Source organism: Sorex fumeus, unplaced genomic scaffold (assembly GCF_029834395.1).
Source record: "Sorex fumeus unplaced genomic scaffold, SorFum_2.1 ptg000008l, whole genome shotgun sequence".
NCBI classification, from domain to species: domain Eukaryota; kingdom Metazoa; phylum Chordata; class Mammalia; order Eulipotyphla; family Soricidae; genus Sorex; species Sorex fumeus.
This window is the reverse complement of record NW_026606065.1, coordinates 30,172,436-30,195,554: the sequence shown is the minus strand read 5'-3', so window position 1 is coordinate 30,195,554 and position 23,119 is coordinate 30,172,436. Positions and strand designations below refer to the sequence as shown.

General features: G+C 53.3%; 2 protein-coding genes across 2 annotated transcripts in view; one reads left to right on the top strand and one right to left on the bottom strand.

The window, feature by feature from the left end:
- UBAC2 (UBA domain containing 2) overlaps positions 1 to 23,119 on the top strand; it is a 103,147-nt gene that overhangs the window by 17,405 nt on the left and 62,623 nt on the right. The window contains exons 2-4 of the mRNA XM_056109703.1: positions 1,343 to 1,470; positions 3,951 to 4,070; positions 5,296 to 5,405. Of these exons, the coding sequence (XP_055965678.1) occupies positions 1,343 to 1,470; positions 3,951 to 4,070; positions 5,296 to 5,405 (358 nt within the window). The remainder of the gene's footprint in view (positions 1 to 1,342; positions 1,471 to 3,950; positions 4,071 to 5,295; positions 5,406 to 23,119) is intronic.
- On the bottom strand, positions 12,227 to 13,228 carry GPR18 (G protein-coupled receptor 18). Its single transcript, XM_056109704.1, has one exon. The coding sequence runs from the start codon at positions 13,226 to 13,228 to the stop codon at positions 12,227 to 12,229; it is 1,002 nt and encodes a 333-aa protein (XP_055965679.1).

Genomic DNA, 23,119 nt, shown 5'->3' with positions numbered 1-23,119 from the left:
TGAGCTGGAACCTCTGGGCTGTGGGCTAGTGCGACTGACTCGGAGTGTTTGTGTGTGTGTGTGTCCACAGTCACTGCGTTCACAGGCAATGCTGGTGGGGTGGTGGGGGCTTAGGGTGCTGCAGCCAGCCCCGCTTCCTGCTGGGACATCAGGTGCCTCCCTGCAGGCTCCAGGGCTGACCGGCTGTCAAGCAGGGCCTGAGAAGCTGGCCAGGGCTTATGGGTGCTGGCCTTGCACATGGCCAGCCCAGCCCAGCTAAACCCCGGCCCCATAGAGGGCCCCCAAGTCCCGCCAAGAGTGATCATTGAGTGCAGAGCCAGGAGTGAGCCCGAAGCGTCACCATGTGGGCCCCCAGAGCCCCCCTCCTTGCTCCACTCCCCAAACAAAGGGAAGGTTCAGTGCCAGGGGCTAGAGACAGAACTCGGTAACCAAGATCAGGCTGGGCATACCGGAAGCCCTGGTGCCATGCCGTGCACCACCAGACCCCCCGAGCACTGAGCCAGGAGTAGCCTGTGAGCACTTTTAAGAGTAGCCCCTCTACTACCCTCCCCCTTAAAAAACAGTTAAGAGGCTGGAGCAATAGCACAGTGAGTAGGGCATTTTCCTTGCATGTGGCTGACCCAGGTTCAATCCCCAGCATCCCATATGGTCCCCCGAGCACCGCCAGGAGTAATTCCTGAGTGCAAGAGCCAGGAGTAACCCCCTGAACATTGCCGGTGTGACCCAAAAAAGAAAACAGAAACAAAAAACAAACACTGTCCTCCCATTGTTCATCGATTTGCTTGAGCGGGCCCAGTAACATCTCCATTTTGAGACTTGTTGTTACTGTGTCTGGCATATCGAACACGTCACGGGGAGCTTGCCAGGCTTAGCTGTGTGGGTAGGATACTCTCAGTAGCATGCCAGGATCTTTGAGAGGGGCTGAGGAATCAAACCCAGCTTGGCCAGGCTGGTTGTGCGCAAGGCAAACACCCTACCTCTGTGCTATTGCTCCAGCCCGACGAAAAAAGAAAAAAAGGAAAAAAAAGTAAATGCCAAATTTTGCAAACTGAGTCTTGGTTCTGTTGCTAATAAGTGAATTCTCTTCACAGATACGGTTTTTTTGGGGAGAGGGGGTTTCGTTCTGGGGTCACACCAGGCGATGCTCAGGGTTCACTTCTGGCTCTGCACTCAGCAGTGACTTGTGGCGGTGCTCAGGGGACCCTGTGGGGTGCCGGGGATTGAGCCCCAGTGGGCCATGTGCAAGACCGGCGCCTTCCCCGCTGTGCTCTCGCCCCGGCTCCTACGAGGCGTTTCTGAGGGTGACGGTCACTCCTGAAGCACTCTGTCTTTCTCCTTCCAGACAAGGCCCCGCTGTCCAAGAGCCTCCTGCTGGTGCCCAGCACCCTGTCCCTCCTGCTGGCCCTGCTCGTGCCTCACTGCCAGCGGTTCTTCGTGTATGACCTCCAGGCCGTCAAGGATGACCTCCAGGTAAAGCTCTGCCGTGGTCAGCCCTGGCACCACTACTCGCTGCCTGTCCCAGCATGGTCACTCGGGTCCATGAGTGTGGTCACTGGTGTTCCTCAGCACAGAAGCTGGTGTTGGCGTGGTGCCTGGGGGTGACCCCTGGCGGTGCTCCTGGGCCATACATGGAGGCAGGAGGGTGGCCACTAGGGCTGCCTGTCCCTTCCTACCCCGGGGATGGAGCCCATGGGGACACTCAGAGCCATCCAGGTGCCCATGGGCAGGTGGACAGATCCTAAAGGCCGTGTCGACAGTCAGCGGGGTATAATTTCACTGTGGCAAGGAAGGAAGCCAGGGTGCGAGCTTCAGCCTCTCGGCGAGAGCTGTACCTGCGGCGAAGCCAGGAAGCCGGGGCAGAAGGCCCGATGCTGAGTGATGCCGCTTACATCATTCGGAGCTACCGAAAATAGGCAGATCCCACGGCTGAGCGGAGACAGATGGACCGGGATGGAGGAGGCGGGGGTGGACAGTTCTGCCGGAGAGCTCAGCCCTGGCTGTGAGCGCGGACCTTTTGTTTCAAAGGTTCTGGCCCAGCCCAGAGTGCAGCACCTCCGAGAGAGTTACCACAGCAGGGTGGAGAGAGAACTCAGCAGGAAGGGCTCTCGCCTTGGCCGCAGCTCGCCTGGGTGCCACCCCCGGCATCCCATAGGACCCTCCCAGCACCGTCAGGACCAACTCCTGAGCACAGAGCCAGGAGTAACCCCTGAGCATCATCGCAGGGTGTGGCCTCAAAACAAAAAAAGTTGGGGGCTGGAGTGATAGCACAGAGGGTAGGGCGTTTGCCTTGCATGCGGCTGACAGGGTTCGATTCCCAGCATCCCATATGGTCCCCCGAGCACTGCCAGGAGGAATTCCAGGAGTAACCCCTGTGCAACACCAGGTATGACCCAAAAAGCAAAAAAAAAGAAGTTTCAGAAACAAATTTTGGTTTGTGTGTGTGCTTCACTAAAATACAAACAAGGAGTGGAGAGATGGGCTTAGTGTTTGTTCTCTCTCTCTCTCTCTCTCTCTCTCTCTCTCTCTCTCTCTCTCTCTCGCACACACACCCCATCAGCAGGTTCTGCAGATGCCCTTCTGATTAGCAGTCTGAGAGGGGCCAGAGAGATAAGGGTGAAGGCACCTGGCCTGAATCCCACTGACCCTTGATTCCCAGCACCACCAGGAGTGATGGGAGGACCCCTGAGTACCACTGAGCGTGGCCCAAAGCCACCCCCCCGCCAAAAAAAAAAAAACAACCTCAAATCTGAAACAGACTTAATGCTAGACCTTCGAGTGGCGCCTTCTCTTTCTGCCCCCTTCTGTTTTTTACCCAATTAGAAGCTGATTTAAATAAACCAGCAGTTCAGTTATTATAAGTCTCAGTTTAGTGGTCGTTGACATATTCTGCTTCCTATGTAGTTACATAGCTGCTACTCTAGTAGGCTGAAAATTAAAATTTAACTCAGGTCTAATTTTGGATTTATAGCTAAATTTCAGTGATTTTGTTTTATTCCGTAGCATTAAAGTGCCTATCTGTTAGCCTTTTATTTTCAATCATGTTGAATGTTGCCTATCTGTTAGCCTTTTATTTTCAATCATGTTGAATGTTTGAAATTTGGGGTCAGAGAGATGGTAGCTTGAGTGCAGTTTGATCCCGGGCACCCCGTAATGGTCCCCTGAGTATTATGGCAGTGAGTCCTGACAGCCATGAGTGAATCCTGAGCATCACTGGATGTGGCTTCAGGTGATATGAGTCCTTTTTTTTTTTTTTAGTGAGCCTGATCCTAAATTATTTGACAGGGTTTTTTTCTATTGTTTTAATAATAAAGTTTTATTGTAATAATATAATAAATATTTTACAATAAGTAATATGATAAAAAAAATTTTGAGCTGGGGGCTGGAGAGATAGCACAGCAGGTAGGGCGTTTGCCTTGCATGCAGCCGACCCGGGTTCGATTCCCAGCATCCCATATGGTCCCTTGAGCACCACCAGGAGTAACTCCTGAGTGCAGAGCCAGGAATAACCCCTGTGCATCGCTGGGTGCGACCCAAAAAAGCAAAAAAAAAAAAAATTTTTTTTTTGAGCCATTATATGGATGTGATTTTTTTTTTTAACTTTTTGGGTCACACCCAGTGGTGCTCAGGGGTTACTCCTGGCTCTGCACTCAGGAATTACTCCTGGCAATGCTCGGGGGACCATATGGGATGCTGGGGATCGAACCCAGGTCGGCCGTGTGCAAGGCAAATGCCCAACCCACTGTACTATAGCTCCAGCCCCTGGATGTGATTTTTAATATGAAAGCATTGAGTCATTTCTGAGGAAAAACATCTGAGCTTTCCTTTTGTGTATGCAGAATTGGTTTGTTTAGAGTATAAAAAATCAGCATAAACTAAATGGTAAGTTTGTTAGGAGGAGATGTAAACAAATTGTACTCTCATTTCTTATTCTCTTTCCAATCCCTGCCCAGATTTGGAGGTTGATCTGTGGAAGAATCATTTGCCTTGATCTGAAAGATACTTTCTGCAGCAGCCTGCTGATTTATAATTTCAGAATATTTGAAAGAAGATATGGGAGCAGGAAATTTGCAGTAAGTTTTTATGTATTTTCTCCTTTGCTACTTAGATCATAGAGGGCCGGAGAGACAGCACAGCGGTAGGGCGTTTGCCTTGCATGCAGCCAACATGGCCGACCCGAGTTCGATTCCTCTGCCCCTCTCGGAGAGCCCGGCAAGCTACCGAGAGTGTCTCGCCCACATGGCAGAGCCTGGCAAGCTACCCGTGATGTATTCGATATGCCAAACACAGTAACAACAAAGTGTCCAGTGGAGACGTTACTGGGCCCACTCTAGTAAATCGATGAACAACAGGAGGACCATGACCGTGACTTAGATCATAGAAAAATATTTTTCTTATTTTGCAGGGTTTTTTATTGCTGCTTTTGTTAAATTCTTATTATTTTGTTAAATTATTAGCAGTTATCTTTGAATTACATAATCCTGTATCTGATTTGAAGAATGGGCTTTATCAGGTAAAGAGAAAAAAGTTAAAGCCACTACCACAATAAGTGATAATGATTATCTAATATTATCAAGTGTGTGGTTAGTAAAAAAAAATCTTGATTAGGGTTTTTTAAAAATCCTAATCAAGGATCTGAAAAAAGGATTTTTTTAAATTGGACTTTAGTGAAATTCTGATTACTTATTTTACCTCTATCATTTATCACTTGTTAAAAATACATCATTCTGGGGGTCGGAGCGATAGTACAGTGGGGAGGGTGTTTGCCTTGCATGCGGCTGACCCAGGTTTAATCCCCAGCATCCCATATGGTCCCCTGAGCACCTCCAGGAATGTGATTCCTGAGTGCAGAGTCAAGAGTAAACCCCAAGCATTTCGAGCCTGGCAAAATAAAGAAATACATTGTCCTGGGGCTGGAGCAATAGCATAGCGGGTAGGACGTTTGCCTTGCATGCGGCCAACCCAGGTTCGATTCCCAGAATCCCATATGTTCCCCCGAGTGCCACCAGGAGTAATTCCTGAGTGCATGATGCAGGAGTAACCCCTGTGTTTCGCTGAGTGTGACCCAAAAAGCAAAAAAAAAAAAAAAGAAAAGAAAAAAAAGTCGTTGTCCTAAGCAGGCCATCTTTTCGACAGTCTTAAATGCCTGTGAACAGTATGGTTCCACGGGCTCCTCATTTTGAAAAGTCTGTCGAGAACCCCAGACTCGGACGGTGTGCAGAGACGGGTGCTGACCCGCTGCCGTCCGTGTGCTGGCTTCCCAGCACCCCCCTCACAATCTCCCCATTTCCCTCTCAGTCCTTCCTGCTGGGCTCCTGGGTGCTGTCGGCCGCCGTGGACTTCCTGCTCGTCGAGGCCATGCGTTTTTCCTTTGGTATCACTGCGGCCCGGAATTTGCCTTCTGGATTGTGAGTAGCTCTCCACAATGCACTTAGCTTGCAACTCATATCTGAGCGAAGCCTTTCTGTCTGTGCTGAGCAGTCAAATTAATTTACACATTTTAGATCTCATGAAATGACATGGGTTCAGCAAATTCGAAGGAATCCAGTGTATGCTGTTTACATTTTTATTATGTACTCGGAACAGTCTATTTTACTTTGGTTTCTTTTTTTCTTCTTCTTCTTCTTCTTCTTCTTCTTTTTGGGTTTTGGCTTAGAAATTTCTGTATTTTAGAGAATTTTTTCAGTGAATTTCATGTTCTGTTTCTGAAGATTGATTTGTGTGTTGTATCATCGTTATATCTTTATAATTTTGTGAGGTGTGTTTAGAACTGTGAATTCACACAGAGTGCAAAATAGACTTGCTTAGGACACACAGCCAATTTGAAGTTATGCTTTTGTTTTGGTTTCCTTTTGTGTGTGGGTTTGGTTTGGGGCCCCCACCTGACAGAGCTCAGGGGCTCCTCCTGGCTCAGTGCTCGAAGGTCACTTGGTGGTGCTCAGGGAACCATGCAGTTGGGCTTTGAACCCAGGTTTGCCCCGTGCTCCAGTCTACTTAGCCATCTCTCAGGCCCTCAGATTACGTTTTAGAAGAATGATTTTGTTTTTTAACCTCTCATTTCTTTGCTGTGCTGGAGCTTGACCCAGGGCCTCACATATCTGAGTCCTGTGCTGTGTGCCCTGGGCTACATTCCCAGCTTCAAGGATTTTTTTATAAAATCTGGCTTTATGTCCAGCAAGTCAAGTGTATAAGTTCGCCACTTTGTAGCCAACTTTCCAAGGCAACCTAGCCCAGCACTTTCATGGTCTGTACACCTTGGGAAAACAAAACAAAAAAATAGCCATTTAGTGCCTGAAATCGTTAGCACCAAGGAGAAGAGCAGTGAATGCAAGTAAACGACCTAAAGCGTTTCTGAGTTGATGGCCTGAGTCTGCAGTTGACGATGATATACTGTGAAATATCAATATTTCTTAGATCCTGTGTGCACTGACTTCAGGCTTACTTTTGCTAGGTTTCTGAGGATGACGGTTAGGTCATTGATTTTGCTGTGATTCAGATTTACTCTGGAGCCCTGTCTTTAGAATATGGTGATCTAATCATTTTCTTACTTACACTGTTGCATAGGCCTGGGGCTGAATAGCGGGCCACACTCTTGCCGAGGGCTGTGTGTCAGCTGCCTCTGATGATGGAAGGCTCTCAGTGCCGAGGGGGGACAGTTGAAGCTCATCCTGGTTATCGCTCAGTTTTCCTTGTGTTCCCTGGCTGTACTTGAAGTTTGATGGAGAGGTTTGAGGGGACTGCTCTGCTCTGGTGGAAATAGCAGTTCGTCAGAAATGGCTGTTTGGGTTCAGAGAAGCACCGGAGCCGCTCGGAGGGCCCTGTGTTTTGCCCCAGAAACGTCTCAATTATCTAGTGACAGGAAGCTTCGAGCATGTCATGGGATCGAGATTGAGTCACTTCGGGGCACAGTTAGCAACATAACTTTTAATTCTTATTTATCATGGTTTCCGTCTCATGGCAATGCAACAGACCGAGTTAAGGCAACAGACTTTCATGACAGTTTCATGTTTATACAAATGACAGTTCTTTGTGGAATTCTACGTATGTTAAGAGGTCGGTTGATTTAACTTGGAAGTCGTAGGCCCATTTTTATTCTTAGAGCCGGAAAGTGTTTGCCTGTTTAAATCGGTCGCAAGAGCTACAGATTTAAATAAACTCACAAGTTCTAACATCCCCATTTGAAAAGCTGCTAGCAGTGATGATTCAGCCATCGCCGAGCGAGAGCGGGTTTCTCCTCTCTTTCAAATGGTGAGACGTGGCGGGAGGAATTTTAGAATTCGGGAACTTCAAACATTCATGCCACGGAACATGAACGCTCCAATTTTGTAATTATATAAATGTATGTATAATACATAAAAAGCTTTTCTGGTTTGTTTCACAGTCTCAGAAATTCAGGAAATGACTCCGCTTTTCTTTCTTTTCTTTTTTGTTGTTTTTGTTTTAGTTTTTGAGCCACACCAGGCAGCACTCAGGAGTTGCTCCTGGCTTGCTCGGGGGACTGTAAGGGAGGCTGAGGATCAGACTCGGGGTCGGCTGTAAAGCAGGCGTCCTCCCCGCTGTGCCGTCGCTCTGGCCCCTGACTCTGTTTTCCTGAACATTCTTTATTGGCAATGCTTTTCACACACATGGTATTATCCTTCTTTCCCATCACAGCCCAGATCTCTCTGCCCTCCACAATTTTTTTTTGGGGGGGGGGAGGAAGGGGGTGTTGGTCCCAAGTGGTGATGCTTAGGGGTCACTTCTAGCTCTGCTCCCAGGGATCAGTCCTGGTGGTGCTCAGGGGACCACATGGGATGCCGGGCGTGGAACCTGGGTTGACCGCATGCTATGGCTCCGGCCCCCCTCCTGCCTGATTTTCTGTAGGAATTCTCCAGTGAGTTCCCTGACAGGTCAAGGCCTCCCATCCCTAAGTCAGGCTCTCTGCAGCCCGTGGTCAGTCTTCCCTCCCCGTGGCACCTGGCTCCTTCCACGGGCCCCCAGTGCTCCGGGCTGGAACTGGGGCTTCCTCCCCTCTGCCTCCTCCTCCTCTTCTGCATGTCTGGGGCCCTCTATGGACATGGGAGAACAGGGTGATGGTGGTCCGCCCCCCTCCCCGTACAGCCTTGCTCCCCCTCCCCTGAAACCTCTTGGTGGGCTCCAGACTCTCCCCGGCCAGCTCTTCCAGGCCACGGTCCCAGACAGGTGTTTTCCTGCCCACTGACTTCTCTTTCCGTTCCGGGTTGTCCTTGGGCAGGACTGCCTACCTATGGTGTCGCCCAACACACGACCCCGCGTCCCTCTGGCATCATTACAATGTCGTGCTGTGTCCCCTGGTGCTGCGCCTGCCGGGGGCAACCTGGTTTCACCACCGGTGCAGGCATGCTCACTGCCTGGACCAAGAGGAAGTCTCTGCTTTATCCCTCTTTCTCCTGCCTTGGCTTAGCTGCTCAGGTCACTGTTGCCTTTGGGTTTACAAAGCGAAGTACCCGTTGGGCCAAGGGGATCTAATGACCCCAGCCTGTCGCATGGCACATCTGCCCAGGGGTGCAGATGGGCAGATGGTTTTTAGAGGGTCACTATCATTTTTTTTTTCAAACTGTCTGAAATGTCTATGACCTTACTCTGAATGGGTCAGCCATTTCCTGCTGTCCTCGTGAGCACTATAGGAGCATACAGCCCCCTTCCCCCAGCACACCTCTCTCGCTGCCTTTCAGACTCACCCCTATCAGAAGAAGAAGAACTTGGAAAATTCGCGCCACATGCTAAAAATAATATTTAACTGCATGTTGGATGTTCTGTTGTTCTGTTGTGGAAACTCGGACACATTTGTTCACTTGGTTGACTTTGTGTTTTCAGATTTAACTCCTTTCCCCAAGAAAAGCAAGTGAAAAGACAAGTTGATGCTTAATAAATTTTCTATCAGCGGCTGGACCTACCAAGTTGACGGCAGGCCCCGACTCCACACGCACCAGAGATGGGCACGTCAAATGTAGGGGTTGTGGGGCCGGAGAGATAGCACAGCGGGTAGGGCGTCTGCCTTGCACGCAGCCGACCCGGGTTCGATTCCCAGCATCCCATATGGTCCCCTGAGCACCGTCAGGAGTAACTCCTGAGTGCAGAGCCAGGAGTAACCCCTGTGCATTGCTGGGTGTGACCCAAAAAAAGCAAAAAAAAAAAATGTAGGGGTTGTTTTTTCTGCTTTGGAAGTGATTGTGCCTCTAGAGCATCTCACTCACTTTCGAACTGAAAACCTCAAGAATTTTTTTCTCATTCAGAGAAGATTTCTTTGTAGCACCCCGATTCATTTATCTTGGATAGCTATGAGAATGGTTCTGAGAAGCTGCTGCTGCTTATTAAAACTGACGATTGACTTGAACAGAGGAGTTGGGATGACGTCCTGGTTCTTTAATGTAGCAAGTCACATAACCTCTTTGGATCTTTATCCCTTTCCTTTATTCCTTGGATCTTTATTCTTTCGCTTAATTCTTTCAAGTGCAGGAATTAAACTGAATCATCATTTAATTATCCTCTAGTACCTAAAGTGCTATTTTCTGATTCAGTTCCCCGGTGTCCGTCTGTCTCTCTTTTTTAAGACTGTGAATTTTCCCAGGTTAGCTGTTGACCTCTTTTTATAACCAATGACTTATTTGATTCTAAGCCTCCTTAGAAGATGACCACGGGGCTGGAGATATGGTACAATGGGTAGGTATGGTACAGTGCCTTGCGTGTGGCTGACCAGGGCTCAGTCCCCGGCACTCCGTCCATTCCCCTTGAGCCTGGCCAAGAGAATGTCTAATCACCATCATGTGTGGCCTGAAAGCTAAAAAGAAAGAAAAACAAAAACAGAAAAAAGAAAAAAAAAGATCATGTAAAGACTAGTCAGGGTGATGTAGCAGAGACAGGAAGCTCTGGTTGAAACAGTTATATACTTCCATTTAGAGTCATATGGGCTTTACAGATATAAGTTCACTTCCTTTTCTTTTTAAATGGAGAAGTTCCTTAGTCTGTGGCTGTGCTAGGGGAAACCGAATGGCGAGGCTCAGGTTGGAATCCTGAGGTTCTAACTCGGCTAAGGATGCAGTGACATGTGACATGGAAATGTCGGTCTGTCTCTGTGATGCGATGTGTAATCACGTAGGAGCCGTGAGCCCCTGCAGAAAGACCTGTCACCTCACCTCAGACACCTTGTCTCATGAGCTGTCCTTGGGCTACTGAGGAGAAATAATGTGTCAGGCTAGGTTTCCAGTGTGGGCTTAAGTAGAGTTGGGTGCAGAGTGAGCGCTTAGCACATGTGGGCTCAACGCCTGAATTTCCGAAAGCAGGTGGGTTGGGCTGCAGGCAGGGTCTCCTGTTCCCCTCTACCCCTCTGTGTGCCTGCTCCCTCCAGTTTGCTCTTCAGCAAGGGACAGATGAGGAGTGGAACAAATTATTTGAGTAGTAATCTTGTAGTTTTGGTGTTTTTAGGACATGTAGCATTGGCCTTAGAACAGCAATCTCGAGTGTAAATTGAACCAATGGGAGCTGCATCTAGTTGGAACGTGTTTAATGAAATGCGTTTGACAGTAGCTGCATTGTAAATTTTTTTGCCTCCTGACTTGCTTGGCAGCAAGAATCACTCGCACATAGAAATAATTTTGGGCGGGGGTGGGGTGCCGCCAGTAGTTTAACCTGTACCCACGGGGCGAGTGCCTCAGCAGCCTGATGGTGCCTGCAAGGCTTCCTGACACCCCAAAATTGCCACAGTGCCTCTGACCGGACCCCAACAACTCAGGACCAGGTTTCCTGAGAAATCACCAAAAGTGAGGTGTGTGGAAACCACGCCCACAATCCAACTCCGGCTCAACCACATAAGCTCATTTATCAGCTTTGCATCAGAGACCCATAAATAAATCTTGAAAGAGAACAAAAGCCACAGTTCATCTTGGACCCGCACAAGACTGAACAGACTGGGGTAAATCAGAGGGGGGTGGCTCAGCCTGGTGCCCACCCAAGCAGAGCCCCTGGCAGCCAGTTGTTCCCACAATCCAAAATTGCTGCTATGCCGCCAGCCGTACTCCACCATCTGAGGACAGAACTCACCAAGATATAATCTGCTGAAAATTTGGGTATGCAGGTTTCGTGACTGAAATCTCCAGGCTTTCTTGGGGTTGGGAGGGGCTACCTTCCCCCACCTCCTGTGCTTCCAGAAGCCTCAGCAGTAACATCCATACCCAAAGCACCCCCAGTTAAAAAGCTTCTCCAGTCTTATCTTCCCAATAAAAAATAGTGAAAGCCCTGAACAAACGTGTTGACCTCATATCACTTGTATTGCAAACCATAATGCACAAAAGGAAAGAGAGAGCAGGAAGGAAAGTGTCTCCCATAGAGGGAGGCTGGGGGTTGGGTGGGGGGGTGGCGGGTGGTGGGAGGGAAACGAAGAATGTTGGATGGTGGGAGATGTACACTGATGGAGGGATGGGTGCTGGATCATTGTATGACTGGAACCCAACCATGAACAGTGTTGTGTAATAGTCTATCTCATGGATATTCAATAAGAATTTTTTTTTTTAAAAAGTAATGTGGAGTTCATGTCCAGTTCAATCAGCTTAAATCAATGACTGAATAAATAGCAGGACTTCTACGTTAAAATAAAAATTAAAATGACTAGGGGGGGATAAAGTCTTCTAGCACAGCGGTAGGGCTGCTCTTGCACGCAGCCAACATGGCCAACCTGAGTTCGATTCCTCCGCCCCTCTCGGAGAGCCCGGCAAGCTACCGAGAGTATCTCGCCCGCACGGCAGAGCCTGGCAAGCCACCCGTGACATATTCAATATGCCAAACACAGTAACAAGAAATCTCACGATGGAGACGTTACTGGGCCCGCTCGAGCAAATCGATGAACAACGGGAAGACAGTGACAGTGACAGTGATGTATTTAAAATAGTGGGAATGTGAAATCGTGGTTGGATTCTCCCCCCGACCCATAAATCATTCAAATACTTTATTTACATGGGCTATCATTGAAGTCTTGCAAATGTTTTCTACATGGATCAAAACTAATATTTATTCAACTGCTTCAGACCCTGTCACCCTATTACCGTGATCGCCCCCCCCCTCCCCTTCCCAAACATGTTCTCAGAGTGCATTTTTTTTTTTTTCAGGAGATGGGGGCTTGAGCAGACCGTAGGGAACTCAAGGGCAAGTTGCGAGTTATTTAGACTCCGGGGCAGGACCGGGGCCAGGGGCGTGACCAGGGCCAGGGTACCCCGGTTCAGAGCATCTCGCTGTTGACGTGGCTCAGTGACCTCAGGCTCCCGGAGCGGACGCTCTTCCTGCGCACGCTGCGGAGGTAGTTACGGTACAGCATGACGCTGATGACGCGGGCCTGGAACTGCTTGGACACGATGTAGTACAAGATGACGTCCAGGCAGGTGCTGAGGTTCATGAGGAAGGTGGTGAAGGCGCCCCAGGGCCCCGGGCCGTCGCCCTCCTCGCCCGCCAGCATCTGGACGGCGATGCAGATGTGGAAGGGCGTGAAACACAGCAGCACCTGTGCCACCAGCGTGACGATGATGCGGATGGACTTCTCCTTGACCTTGGGCTTCAGCCGCGACGTGCGCCCGTGCAGGAGGCTGTGCACGATGACCAGGTAGCAGCCCAGCATGATGCTCAGGGGCGTCAGGAAGAAGAGCACCAGCCGTGTGAAGTTGAGCGCGTTGCTGGCCCGCGAGTGGACGGCCTCGGACAGCTGCCGGCACGTGGCGGCGCTGGGCTCCCCGCCGGGCTCCCCGCCGTCTAGCAGCTGGAGGGGCACGGTGATGGCCAGGGTCATGGCCCAGACGCCCGCGCACGCCAGCGCCGCCTTGCACGTGTTCTTCAGCTCCTTGGCGTGGCGGGGCTGGACGATGGCCATGTAGCGGTCGGCGCTGATGAGAGCCAGCAGCCAGAGTGCGATGCTTGGGTAGAGGACCGTGAGTGCCCCCAGCGCGTGGCACAGTGGCCGCCCGAACGGCCACCGGCCCTGGGCGTGGGAGGCCATCCGGAAGGGCAGGCTGCCGATGAAGACCAGGTCCAGCAGTGCCACGTTCATCATGTAGACGGTCACCGTGGTCCTCTTCTTGGTGGTGCAGCTGAACACCCACAGGGCCGTGGAGTTGACCAGCAGCCCGATGACGAAGATGCAGCCGTAGAAGACCAGGGCGGCCACCCGGTACTCGTCAGACTCGGGGCTGGGGGACAGGCCCCCCTGAGACTGGTTGTGAGGGAGCGTCATGGGCCCAGACGATGACGACGAGTGTCCTGCACACCCGGGGCAGTGGCCTGCTGGGGGATTTACCTTAGAGAGGGTGTTGCAGATGGAGGCGTCGCTGGGTGGGTCTCGGTGTTTCTGCTGGGGAGACAGAGAGAGAGCACACACACAGATCGGGCATTTGCCTTGCACGCGGCCCACCCGGGTTTGATTCCCGGCAACCCATATGGTCCCCAGCACCGCCAAGGAGTAATTCTTGAGTGCAGCACCAGGAGCGTCTCTGGGTGTGACCCAAAAAGAAGAAACAAACGAACAAAAGACTTTCCCAGGGCTGGGCTTAGGGGAGGTAGTAGAGCTGTTGCCTTGCCTGTGAGGCTCCATCCCTGGGTACCGCCAAGGAAAGTCTTAGTCTCCGAGCACTGTCACAAGAGCACCTACCCCCCCCCCCCCCGCCCCGGGAAACGAAGCACTCAGTACTGATACCGGCTGCTTAACTTACCTGTTCAGCTGATGTGTTTCCTCTTTCGCTCTCCATACCCACTCTCCCCACCCCCGCCAGAGACCAGCCTTGTCTCTGGGTCCTGCTCCCTAGCACCCTCCCTCCCTGCAGCTTTCTGGGGCTGGGCCGAGCTGGCTGAGGGACCCTGGGGTTTGCCCGTTAGAGTTCACCCCTGTTTGGTTACTTCAAGTCTGGAGTGGACTGAAGCTGTCCCTGGTGGCCGTGGCAGTGAGGGTCCACTCCCACACCTCTCTGGCACTCCTGCGTACCGGGGGGGCAGCCAGTGGCCCCCGACTCTGCCCAGCCGTCCCACTGCCCGGATTCGGGGCGTCCTGATGGAGTTTTGCGTTTGAAGCACGGTTAAGGGAAGCTCAGAACTGGCTGCTCAGGAATTCTCCTTGGGAGCTGCCCAGCGCAGGCCGAGTCGGGACCAGTGGTCAGTTCCTATGGGCCGTGCTGGCCGAGGGCAGGGACGGGCATTTGGGCACACGGCCTCCCTCTCCTCCCTTAGTGTCGGTTCAGGCCCTGGTTCATGCCTGGCTCTGTTCTCCTGGGTTATCCCGGCCCTGAGACTTGCTGTCTGGTGCTCCCAGTAGGAGCCCCAGGCTCTGCCCACAGAACGGGTTGTGTGGGTCTCCAGGCAGCACTGTGGAAAATTTAGAAGAAGAAAAAAAAGAGGAAAAAGAAAAACCCTTTTCTACCCCGGGGGGTGTTGGCTGTGGTTGTTGGGGGCCACCGACCCCTGGGGGTGGGACTTGCCTGTGATGCTCACTCCACGCAGTGAATAAAAATAGACGCACTACAAAGGGGGGAAGCTTGTGGCGGCCGGGGGAGTGGGAGGCGTCTGAAGTTTCCTCCAGAAGCGTCACTGGGCCCCGGGGGCCAGCTTAGACCAGCCCCAGACGATCAGTAGTGAGAATGGGCCGGGGAGCCGGGGAGCCGGAGCGGGAGCGACCTTTGCTGGGGCATTTCACGGGCCAGATTCTGTGCTCCCCTCCCCCCCCCACCTCAGCCATTCCTTTAAGTCAGCTTGATTTGGGGGTCGGATTCTCTGCATTTCAAAGCAGGCCTTACTTGGGATTTTCCAACACAGATGAGACTATCATGTTCCTCACGGTGCGCACAGAGAAATGCCGCCTCTGGGGACAGGCAGAGGACGCTGTTTGGGCTCTTTTTCACTCTCCATTTCTTTTTTGGGGGAGGAGGGCCGGGGGTGGTGGGGTCGCTACACCCAGCTGTGCTCAAAGATATCCCCTGGCTCTGCGCTCAGGGGTCACTCCTGGCGGGACTCAGAGGGCCACACGGGAGGCCGGGGAATGAATGGGGTCAGCTGCATGCTAGGCAGGTACCCTCCCTGCTGTGTGCTCACTCCAGCCCCTAACTCTGCATTTCCAAATAGCAGCCGTCAGCGAATTTTTACATCCCTTTTTTTTTCTCTTGCCTTCTCCCCTTACCACTATCCTCCCAGTTTTGTCCCATTAACTACATGTTTGCAGATAATTTCTGGGGAGATTGTCCTGGGCCCCACCCCCACCCCCTCAGCCCAGGGCCCCAGCTGTAACAGCAGTGAATAAGCGATGCTTGTATTCAGATGGCACAGGGCAGAATTCACACACAACCCGGGGCCCGCATCTCGGGCATCCCCAGAATAGACACACACACGGGTCCTTGTTGGCGGAGCTCTGAGAAGGGGCAGCTCTCGTGAGCGGCTCTCCGTCCCATGGCTCTTTCTTCCCTTCACAGCCTCTAAGTGCATTTTGCAAAAACGCTCTCGTTGGAAGCAATGACAAGGACTCCTCCGTGGGCTGACGATCGGTCACGTCAGTGTCCCCTTCTAAGTGGGCTTTCCCCTGCGTGCAGGGCGATGCTGCAGAGGGTCCCGCCGTCAGACTGTGTGAGCAGAGGTGCCCCCCGGTCACCCACCGCATGTCCCACAGGGTCTTATTGATGAGTTAAAGTAAAACTACGGCTTGGACAAGGTTGATTGCCCTCCTGCCAGTGCCTGGGCGACTGGGACAGGAACAAACACCACTCACCTTCTCGCCATCAAAACGCCGAGCCAGAGGGGGCCATCCCGGGGGGAGTCGGGTCCTGTCGGCGAGACCTTTGCGTCCTTGGTGTGGAGATGCCTCTTTCTAGAAACGCTCGGCTCTTCAGTGTGCCCCGTCACTTTGAAAAGTTCTGTGTCGTCTGGGCCTGGGTGGCGGCGCCGCCGGGCCCGGAAGCTCTGAAGAGAGGCGAGAGGCTCGCTCTGCTTCTGACTTGACCCTGGATGTGGTTTTGCTCTTCCACACATGATTTGTTTATGAGGTCATAACGTTGCAGAAACTCCTCTCCCCAAATACTGGCGAGCATTTAAAAGGGAGTCGGACAAAAAGGGAAGGGGCCCTCGCATTGTTCAGCGACCGGTGCTGCAAGCCTGCCTCTCCCGGAAAGAGACGGGTGCGGGGATTTAGCCGCTGTGCTGGGGGGGGGGGCAACTATCTCCTTGCTGCTGCTTTGCGGGGTAGAGTGGCCGCAAGCGTGTCCTTCTGTTTGGGCCAGAAAAATCCCAAGTGCTTACACAGCCCTGACACCGGGTTCCTAAACCCCTCGGGCCTCAGTGGTGCCCATGGGTGTTGACTTACTTGTGCCAGGGCCCCAAGAAGCCAGGCCCTGTGTGCCCGCAGCCCTGCGCCCTGCTCACAGAGGGGCCCCTGGGAACCGAAACCAACGGAAGGGAAGCGAGACACCCTGCACTGCCTCCCCCTCCTTCTCCCCCCCCCCCCTACCCTGGGCCGCTGCTTACTTTCTCTTTCCCCCAAAACTCATTGGCTCCTTTGCTTGTCCTCACGGGCTCCTCGTCTTGGCGATGGGATGTGCCCGAGCCCTCAGCTTGCAAGGGTGCATGAGCGGAGCCCTGTCTGCCCCCGGCCACACTCCCACCTGCCCAGCCGGGGACTTACAGTGCGGCTCAGGGCAGGGCGCGTGCCTTGCCTGTGTGGATTCGGGGTTCCGCCCTAGTTCTCTGCCCACCCCAGCACGGTGCCCTCCCTCCCCCAGCAGTGCCAGGTGTGATCCCAGCCCAGCAACAGCAAAAAAAAAAAAAAGAGAGAGAAAGAAAAAAAAGTCACTTCCTTTCTTGCCTTTGGTGGCAAAGAACCTTTTACTCACTGCAGGCGCTGGTGCTGGGTACGTCTGTGTTCTGGCCTCGTTCCTGCATTCCCCGTTCCCCGGTCTCGCTGTGTTCTGGCCATCGTGCCTTTGAGCACTGACCACCCCCCCTGTGTGGCCCCTGGTATCTCTCTGAGCTGTTCCAGCGGGGCTGGCCTGTGGGGAGCACCCCCCAAGCTCGGTGGCACCTGGGGATGCCCCGTGCAGCCCACAGTGTTGAGGGGCACGTCTGTGTTGGCTGTCCCCCTGGAGCGTCCTGGGGTCCAGGCCGATTACATGGTAGTGTGGCTTTGCTGTCAGGCTTGCGGGGGGTGTGGGGGGCGGGGTCCCGCCAGGCTGGCCACACTGGGGGTCGGAGGCGCCGAGCGCCAGGCTCTGCGGGGCTGGGGCGGTTTGGCAGCTTGGCAGCTGGATGAGGCCCGGTTGTGGGGGGACAGGGAGCAGGTGTGTGCGGTGTGCAGGGGAGAACTGCCCCGTGGCCACTCATGTGCTTGTGGGCAGCAGCAGCGGCGTGATGGGCTTGGGGTGTGGGTGCGGGGAGTGGAGTAGAAAGCTGAGGGTTGGAGGGTGGATGCGGGGCCAGAGAGGTGCAGATGCTGGGCGTCCCAGCTGCGATCACTGGGTGTCACTGGGTGTCCCGGATGGCTTCTGTTCTGAGTTTCATGGTCAGAGCTGGGCTTGAGCAGCGTTGAGCCCCTTCCCTCCAGACCCTGTCCTTGGGGTGCCTGATGCCACATCTCCCGGGAGAGTTTCTGGGGGGTGCGTCTGGGATCCTGCCCATCCTGGCCTGCCCCCCATCTTCCCGAATTTGAGCAAACCCACCCCCCTCCCCCCCACACACACTCCCCCGTGTGTCTCTCTACCCGGCTGTGGGTCCCCGGCCTCTCTGGTTTGGGTGCTGCTGTCGGGCAGCCCCCTCTAGTGGCACAAGTTGGTCTTTTCACATCACACTGATGCTGTGGCCCTCCTGAACTGGGGTTCCCCAGGGCTATGCATAAGCGGATGTGGGGGTACAAATGACCGACATGCTTGGGGGAGCCCTGGTGAGGGTGCTGGGCCGGTCACCAGGAGGGAGGGGGCCAGACGACCAGGGCAGGGGGCCTGGGCGACTCCCACCTCAAGGCCCCCTCTGGGGCTTAACGGCTCGCTCTGTCCTGGCCTTCCAGAGTGACTTCCTGTTGGGGGACGCAGAGACCATCTGGCATCAGAAGCCATCTGGGAGAGGCTTTCACTCGCTGCTTCCTTCGTTCTTGAACCCGGTCGTTCCCGTAAAGGAGCTGGTGTCCTCCAAACCCGTTCCTACGGCTGTAGCGTCTTCACTTACTTCGGACCATGCATGAAAGGCAGCTTTCCTCCTTGTCCAAGAGGGATTTCACATATCCCCTGGGGGTCCAGAGCCTTCCCTTAGCTTATGAAATAATCAGTTTCAGTCCTATTTTCCAGTTGATTTAGGTGCTAAGAGTCCTTAAAAAAGTGGTTGGCGAGCGACTCTCTCAAGCGGTGCCTGGGACGCGCGGGGCCACTCTAGACCCTGTGCTGCCAGGACCTGTGATGCTGAGGGGTTTCCGGGCCACCCTAGTGGTACCCAGACCCCTCCAGGTACCCAGGAATGGAATCAGGGTCGGCTATACGTAAGGTGCCAGCCTTCGCCCCCATCTATCCCTCTGGCCCCGACGTGGACATTTATTTGAGCCTTTTCATTTGTTTTTTATTTGGGGGCCACACCCAGCAGCGCTCGGGACTGGCTCTGCACTCGGGGATCATCTGGGGTGCCGGGCATTGGACCCGGGGCGGCCACGTGCAAGGCCAGTGCCCTCCCCATTGCAGCGTCGCACCCTGAGTCCGGCTCCGAGCCTGCATCGCAGTTTGCAGGCCTGTGAGGGAAACTTAAGGCTGGAGCGCGCCCTGTTCTCAGCATCTACTCTCAGTCCTTCCCTGTCCCTCCGGACCCCCCTGCCCCGGCGAGTCTCCTGGCATGGGTGGGTGTGACCACTGCAGCTTTGGGAGGTGGGTGGGCAGCTGCTCCCTGAGAGAAGAGGGGGTGAGTCAGTGGGACCCTCCCCCCAACTAGGCTGCGGGTCTTATCCACTTGGCACGCACGGACCCTACTCGGGTCCCGAACCTTCACCCCGTGTCTAAGGTTCCTGTTCTTTGGGGCCTGGGGCTCTGGGGGGCAGATTCCGGCCCAGGAAGGTGGAGACACTGTTTAGATCTTTAGTCCCCTCCCCCCACCCCCAAGAACCCAGGGACTCAGGGTTCCACCTTAGAGCCGAGCCCTGGCCTCAGTGCGAAAGTTTACCGAGTCTCTGCTGCGAGAGAAGGCAGGCACAGGAAATCAAGAGGAACACAAAGAAGGGGGAGAGAGGGGAAGAATCTTGATGCCATTAAAAATGAATGTGACAGGGGCTGGAGCGATAGTACAGAGGGCAGGGCGTTTGCCTTGCACGCGACCGACCCGGGTTCGATTCCCAGCATCCCATATGGTCTCCCAAGCACCACCAGGAGTAATTTCTAAGTGCACGAGCCAGGAGTAACTCCTATGCATCGCCGGGTATGATTAAAAAAAAAAAATTAAAAAAAGAAGAAGAATGTGACATAAGAAGCCTGACTACGTAGATGGATGTCGTCTTTGGAGCATCCGTACGGTGAGACACTCAGAATGAGTGCTCATCTCTCGAGAGTAACAAAACGGTGGGGAGGCACGTGACAGGCTTGGGTTTGTTCCCCAAGCCCCACCAGGAGTAAGCCCTGAGCATCTCCGGCTGTGACCCCAAAACAACAACAAACCAAACCGAAAGTTCCTAGCACAGGTCCCTTCCCTGCATCCCAGTTGGCCCATAGCCTTTGCCTGCAGAGCCAGTGAGCACCACTAGGTGGAGGCATTGGTCTGGCTGTGGGCCGGCTGCCTGCTCCTCTTGGGGCACCCCTTCGAAGAAGCCTGTCTGAGACCCCGTCAGAAGACCCCACGCGCCTGCTTTTCGAGCTGGACCCCCAAAAATGCATGCCAGGGCCATGGAGATAGGAGTAAAGGCCTGTTTGTGGCTTTCCGTATGTCCACCCGCCCGGGGCTTGGGTCCCCCGGGAATGGCCTGGCTCCTGTTGCCCTCGGACCCAGGGCAGAATATTTCCATTGCCACGGGCATCGCGGCTGAGAAACTCCCGATGGTGTGAGGTACGGTTTTAGGTTCTTCCGGTGCATGGGCCCAGCACAGCACAGGGACAGATTTCCAGCCACGCCCAGAAGGGGAAAGAAATGGCTTTCTCTGGACAAGGGCAGGCCAGCCAGAGGTGGAGGGTCTTGGCTGAAGGCACTCAGGCTTTTTTGGTTGGTTTTGGTTTTGTTTTGTTTTGTTTTTTTAAAAATTATTTTCATAAAGATGTTCACAATAATTGATTACGTTCAATATTTCAACTCCACCACCATTACCCCTTCTCACCTCCATTATCTCGAAGTTTCCCACCACCACTCAAGCAGATGCTAGATAATTTATTTTGTATTGCTTGTTGTGAATAGTTTGAGATGTCTGTAAAGGTCTATCCAGTGATTGAACAAAAAAGTTAAGAAAAAGTATGAGATGTTGCTCGGCTGCAAAAGTGGCCGCACGCTGCTGGAATTCTAAACTTTTAAATAATTGGGGTCCAGAGACATCTCTGCAGCAAGTTGCTTGGTTCCAAGATTCATTTGTGGGTCTCTAGATCGTGGCCATTAAAGCACTTAAATAGCACCCAGAGGCAGTTAGTGGGCGTGATAACCAGGACCCCAGAAAGACGGGGAGATGGGAAGTGACGGCCTAGTCCCAACCCCATGATTTTTGGTGGCTTTATTTATTTATTATTTGGCTCACATCCAGCAATGGTCAGGGGTTACTTCTGGCTCTGCACGCAGAAATTACTTCCGGCAGTGCTTGGGGGACCATATGGGATGTTAGGGATTGATCCCCAGGCTGGCCACATGCAAGGCAAATGCCCTGTCCGCTGTAGTATCACTCCAGCCCCAAGCTCACACTTCTTTTTTTAAATGAATCATCGTGAGATAGTTACAGACTTAGAAACTTTTGTGATTACATTTCAGTCATACAATGATTGAGTACCATCCTTCCTCCAGTGCCCATTCTCCACCACCACTGTTCCCAGTATCCCTCCTGCTACCCCCCATTCACCACCACTCCCCCCCCCCCCCACCTCTGTGGCAGGCACATTCCCTCTTTCTCTCTCCTTTTGGGTGTTGTGGTTTGCAATGCAGGTATTATGTGGCCATCATGTTCGGTCTATCGTCTACTTTCAGCACGCATCTCCCATCCCAAGCGAGTCCTCCAAGCATCAATCACTTAGTGGTTCCTTCTCTGTCTGAGCTGCCTTTTCCCCCAGCAGGTGAGGCCGGCTTCCAAGCCGTGGAGGAATCCTCCTGGCCCTTATTTCTACCAACCTGGGGTGTTAGTCTCCCATTCTGTTACTTTCTATTGCACAAATGAGTGTGTCATTCTATGTCTGTCCCTCTCTTTCTGACTCATTTCACTTAGCATGATACTCTCCGTGTCCATTCACTTATTTATTTATTTTTCGCTTTTTGGGTCACACCTGGCGATGCACAGGGGTTACTCCTGGCTCTGCACTCAGGAATTACTCCTGGCGGTGCTCAGGGGACCATATGGGATGCTGGGAATCGAACCCAGGTTGGCTGCATGCAAGGCAAACGCCCTACCCGCTGTGCTATCTCTCCAGCCCCCGTGTCCGTTCACTTATAAGCAAATTCCATGACTTCATCTTTCCTAACAGCTGCATAGTATTCCACCGTGTTGATGTACCAGAGTTTCTTTAACCAGCCATCTGTTCTTGGAGGAGTGCCATTTTACTTCTGTTTCTTGTATGGGTATGTGCAGTTTTTCTTTTTTCTGTTGTTGATGTTGTTTTTCAACCACGTGCTGTGAATGTGAAGGGGCCAGAGCCATAGCACAGTGGGTGGCACACTTGCCTTGCGCATGGGTGGCTCAGGTTCGAGCCAGGGCACTCAAGGGCGCTGGTGGACCGGTCGGTTTGGACACCTCTTTCTTTACACCCCGACATCTGTCTCCATGAAGAGACGCTGACGGTAAACAGAGCGTGACAGCTTCCCACTCCTTGGGGACCGGTCCCCACCATTGGTTCCTTTCTTAGGCTCAAGCCTTCAGGTCTCTGGCAGGCCAGGAGCTGGTGTCCACTTCCCCTGCAGGGTGGCAGCATCGGCCCCCGGCCCCTTGCTTGCTCTCTCACTCTGGTGTCTGAGTCTGGTGAGGAACTGCAGCTGGCCCTAGGACTGCCCTGTGGTTCCCTGCCACCTGGCCTCCCCAGGGTGATTCAGGGTCGTGGTTGAGAGGGTTTGCCTTAGCCAGGGACGCCACTAGAGGGGGCTGTGGGGCTGCCAGGATGGCCCAGGGGCCGCCCTGTGGATCAGGGCCGGGGCCGAGGGGCCGAGCGTGTTCCTCGCTTCATCCCTCCGTTCATACACTCCCTACTACCTAGCTAAATGGTCTAGCTCTTTGGGGTGGGGGCCAGCGGGGTTCAGAGATTTCCTACATGCAAGGCCTGTACCCCGCCACCCTCCTCCCCCGTCCCCTTCCCTGCTGTACAGATTAATATGGAGGAGGACAAGAAGCCTTCCCATCTCTCCAAAGCAGGCCTGGCCTCAGGCACACTGTTCCTCTCCATGGACGGTTTAGGGGGCCCCATCTCCAGGTCAGCCCGAGCTGGAGAGAGAGCACTGCATCTGTGAGCCGACTGTGGGGGCGGAGTGGGGGGAGGACAGCCTTAGTGCGTTTGCCCACGGGACTCGCTGCCCGTTTCTCCCGAAGAACCATCGCCGCCGCTCCCTGCCGTCCGGTTTCTCCTTGCAGGCTCTTGAGCCCCTGTGGCTGTGGCTGCCCTTGACCCCGTCCTTGCCCTGCTGGGGAAATGGCCTGGCTGTGTTGCCCACGGGCAGACATTCGAAACTCTTCTGCAGTTTCGTAGGTGGCCGGTGGTGCGGTTTGGTTCTCAAGTCACCGGGTGCCCACGGAGTGAAGAGCAGGTTCTCGGGCCTGGGGACAGCCTTGGGGACAGCCTTGAGCGCTTCCCACGGTCTCCAATTTGCATCACCAAAAAGCATCTCCATTTGCATGTTCGCTGTTTCCACAACTTCTGGCCTCCCCCACCCAGTCCTCCCTTTTATTTATTTTTTCAATCTATTTTTCAATTTTTTTTTTAAAGTGTTACAAAGCCATTCATGATTGCATTTCAGTCTTACCATG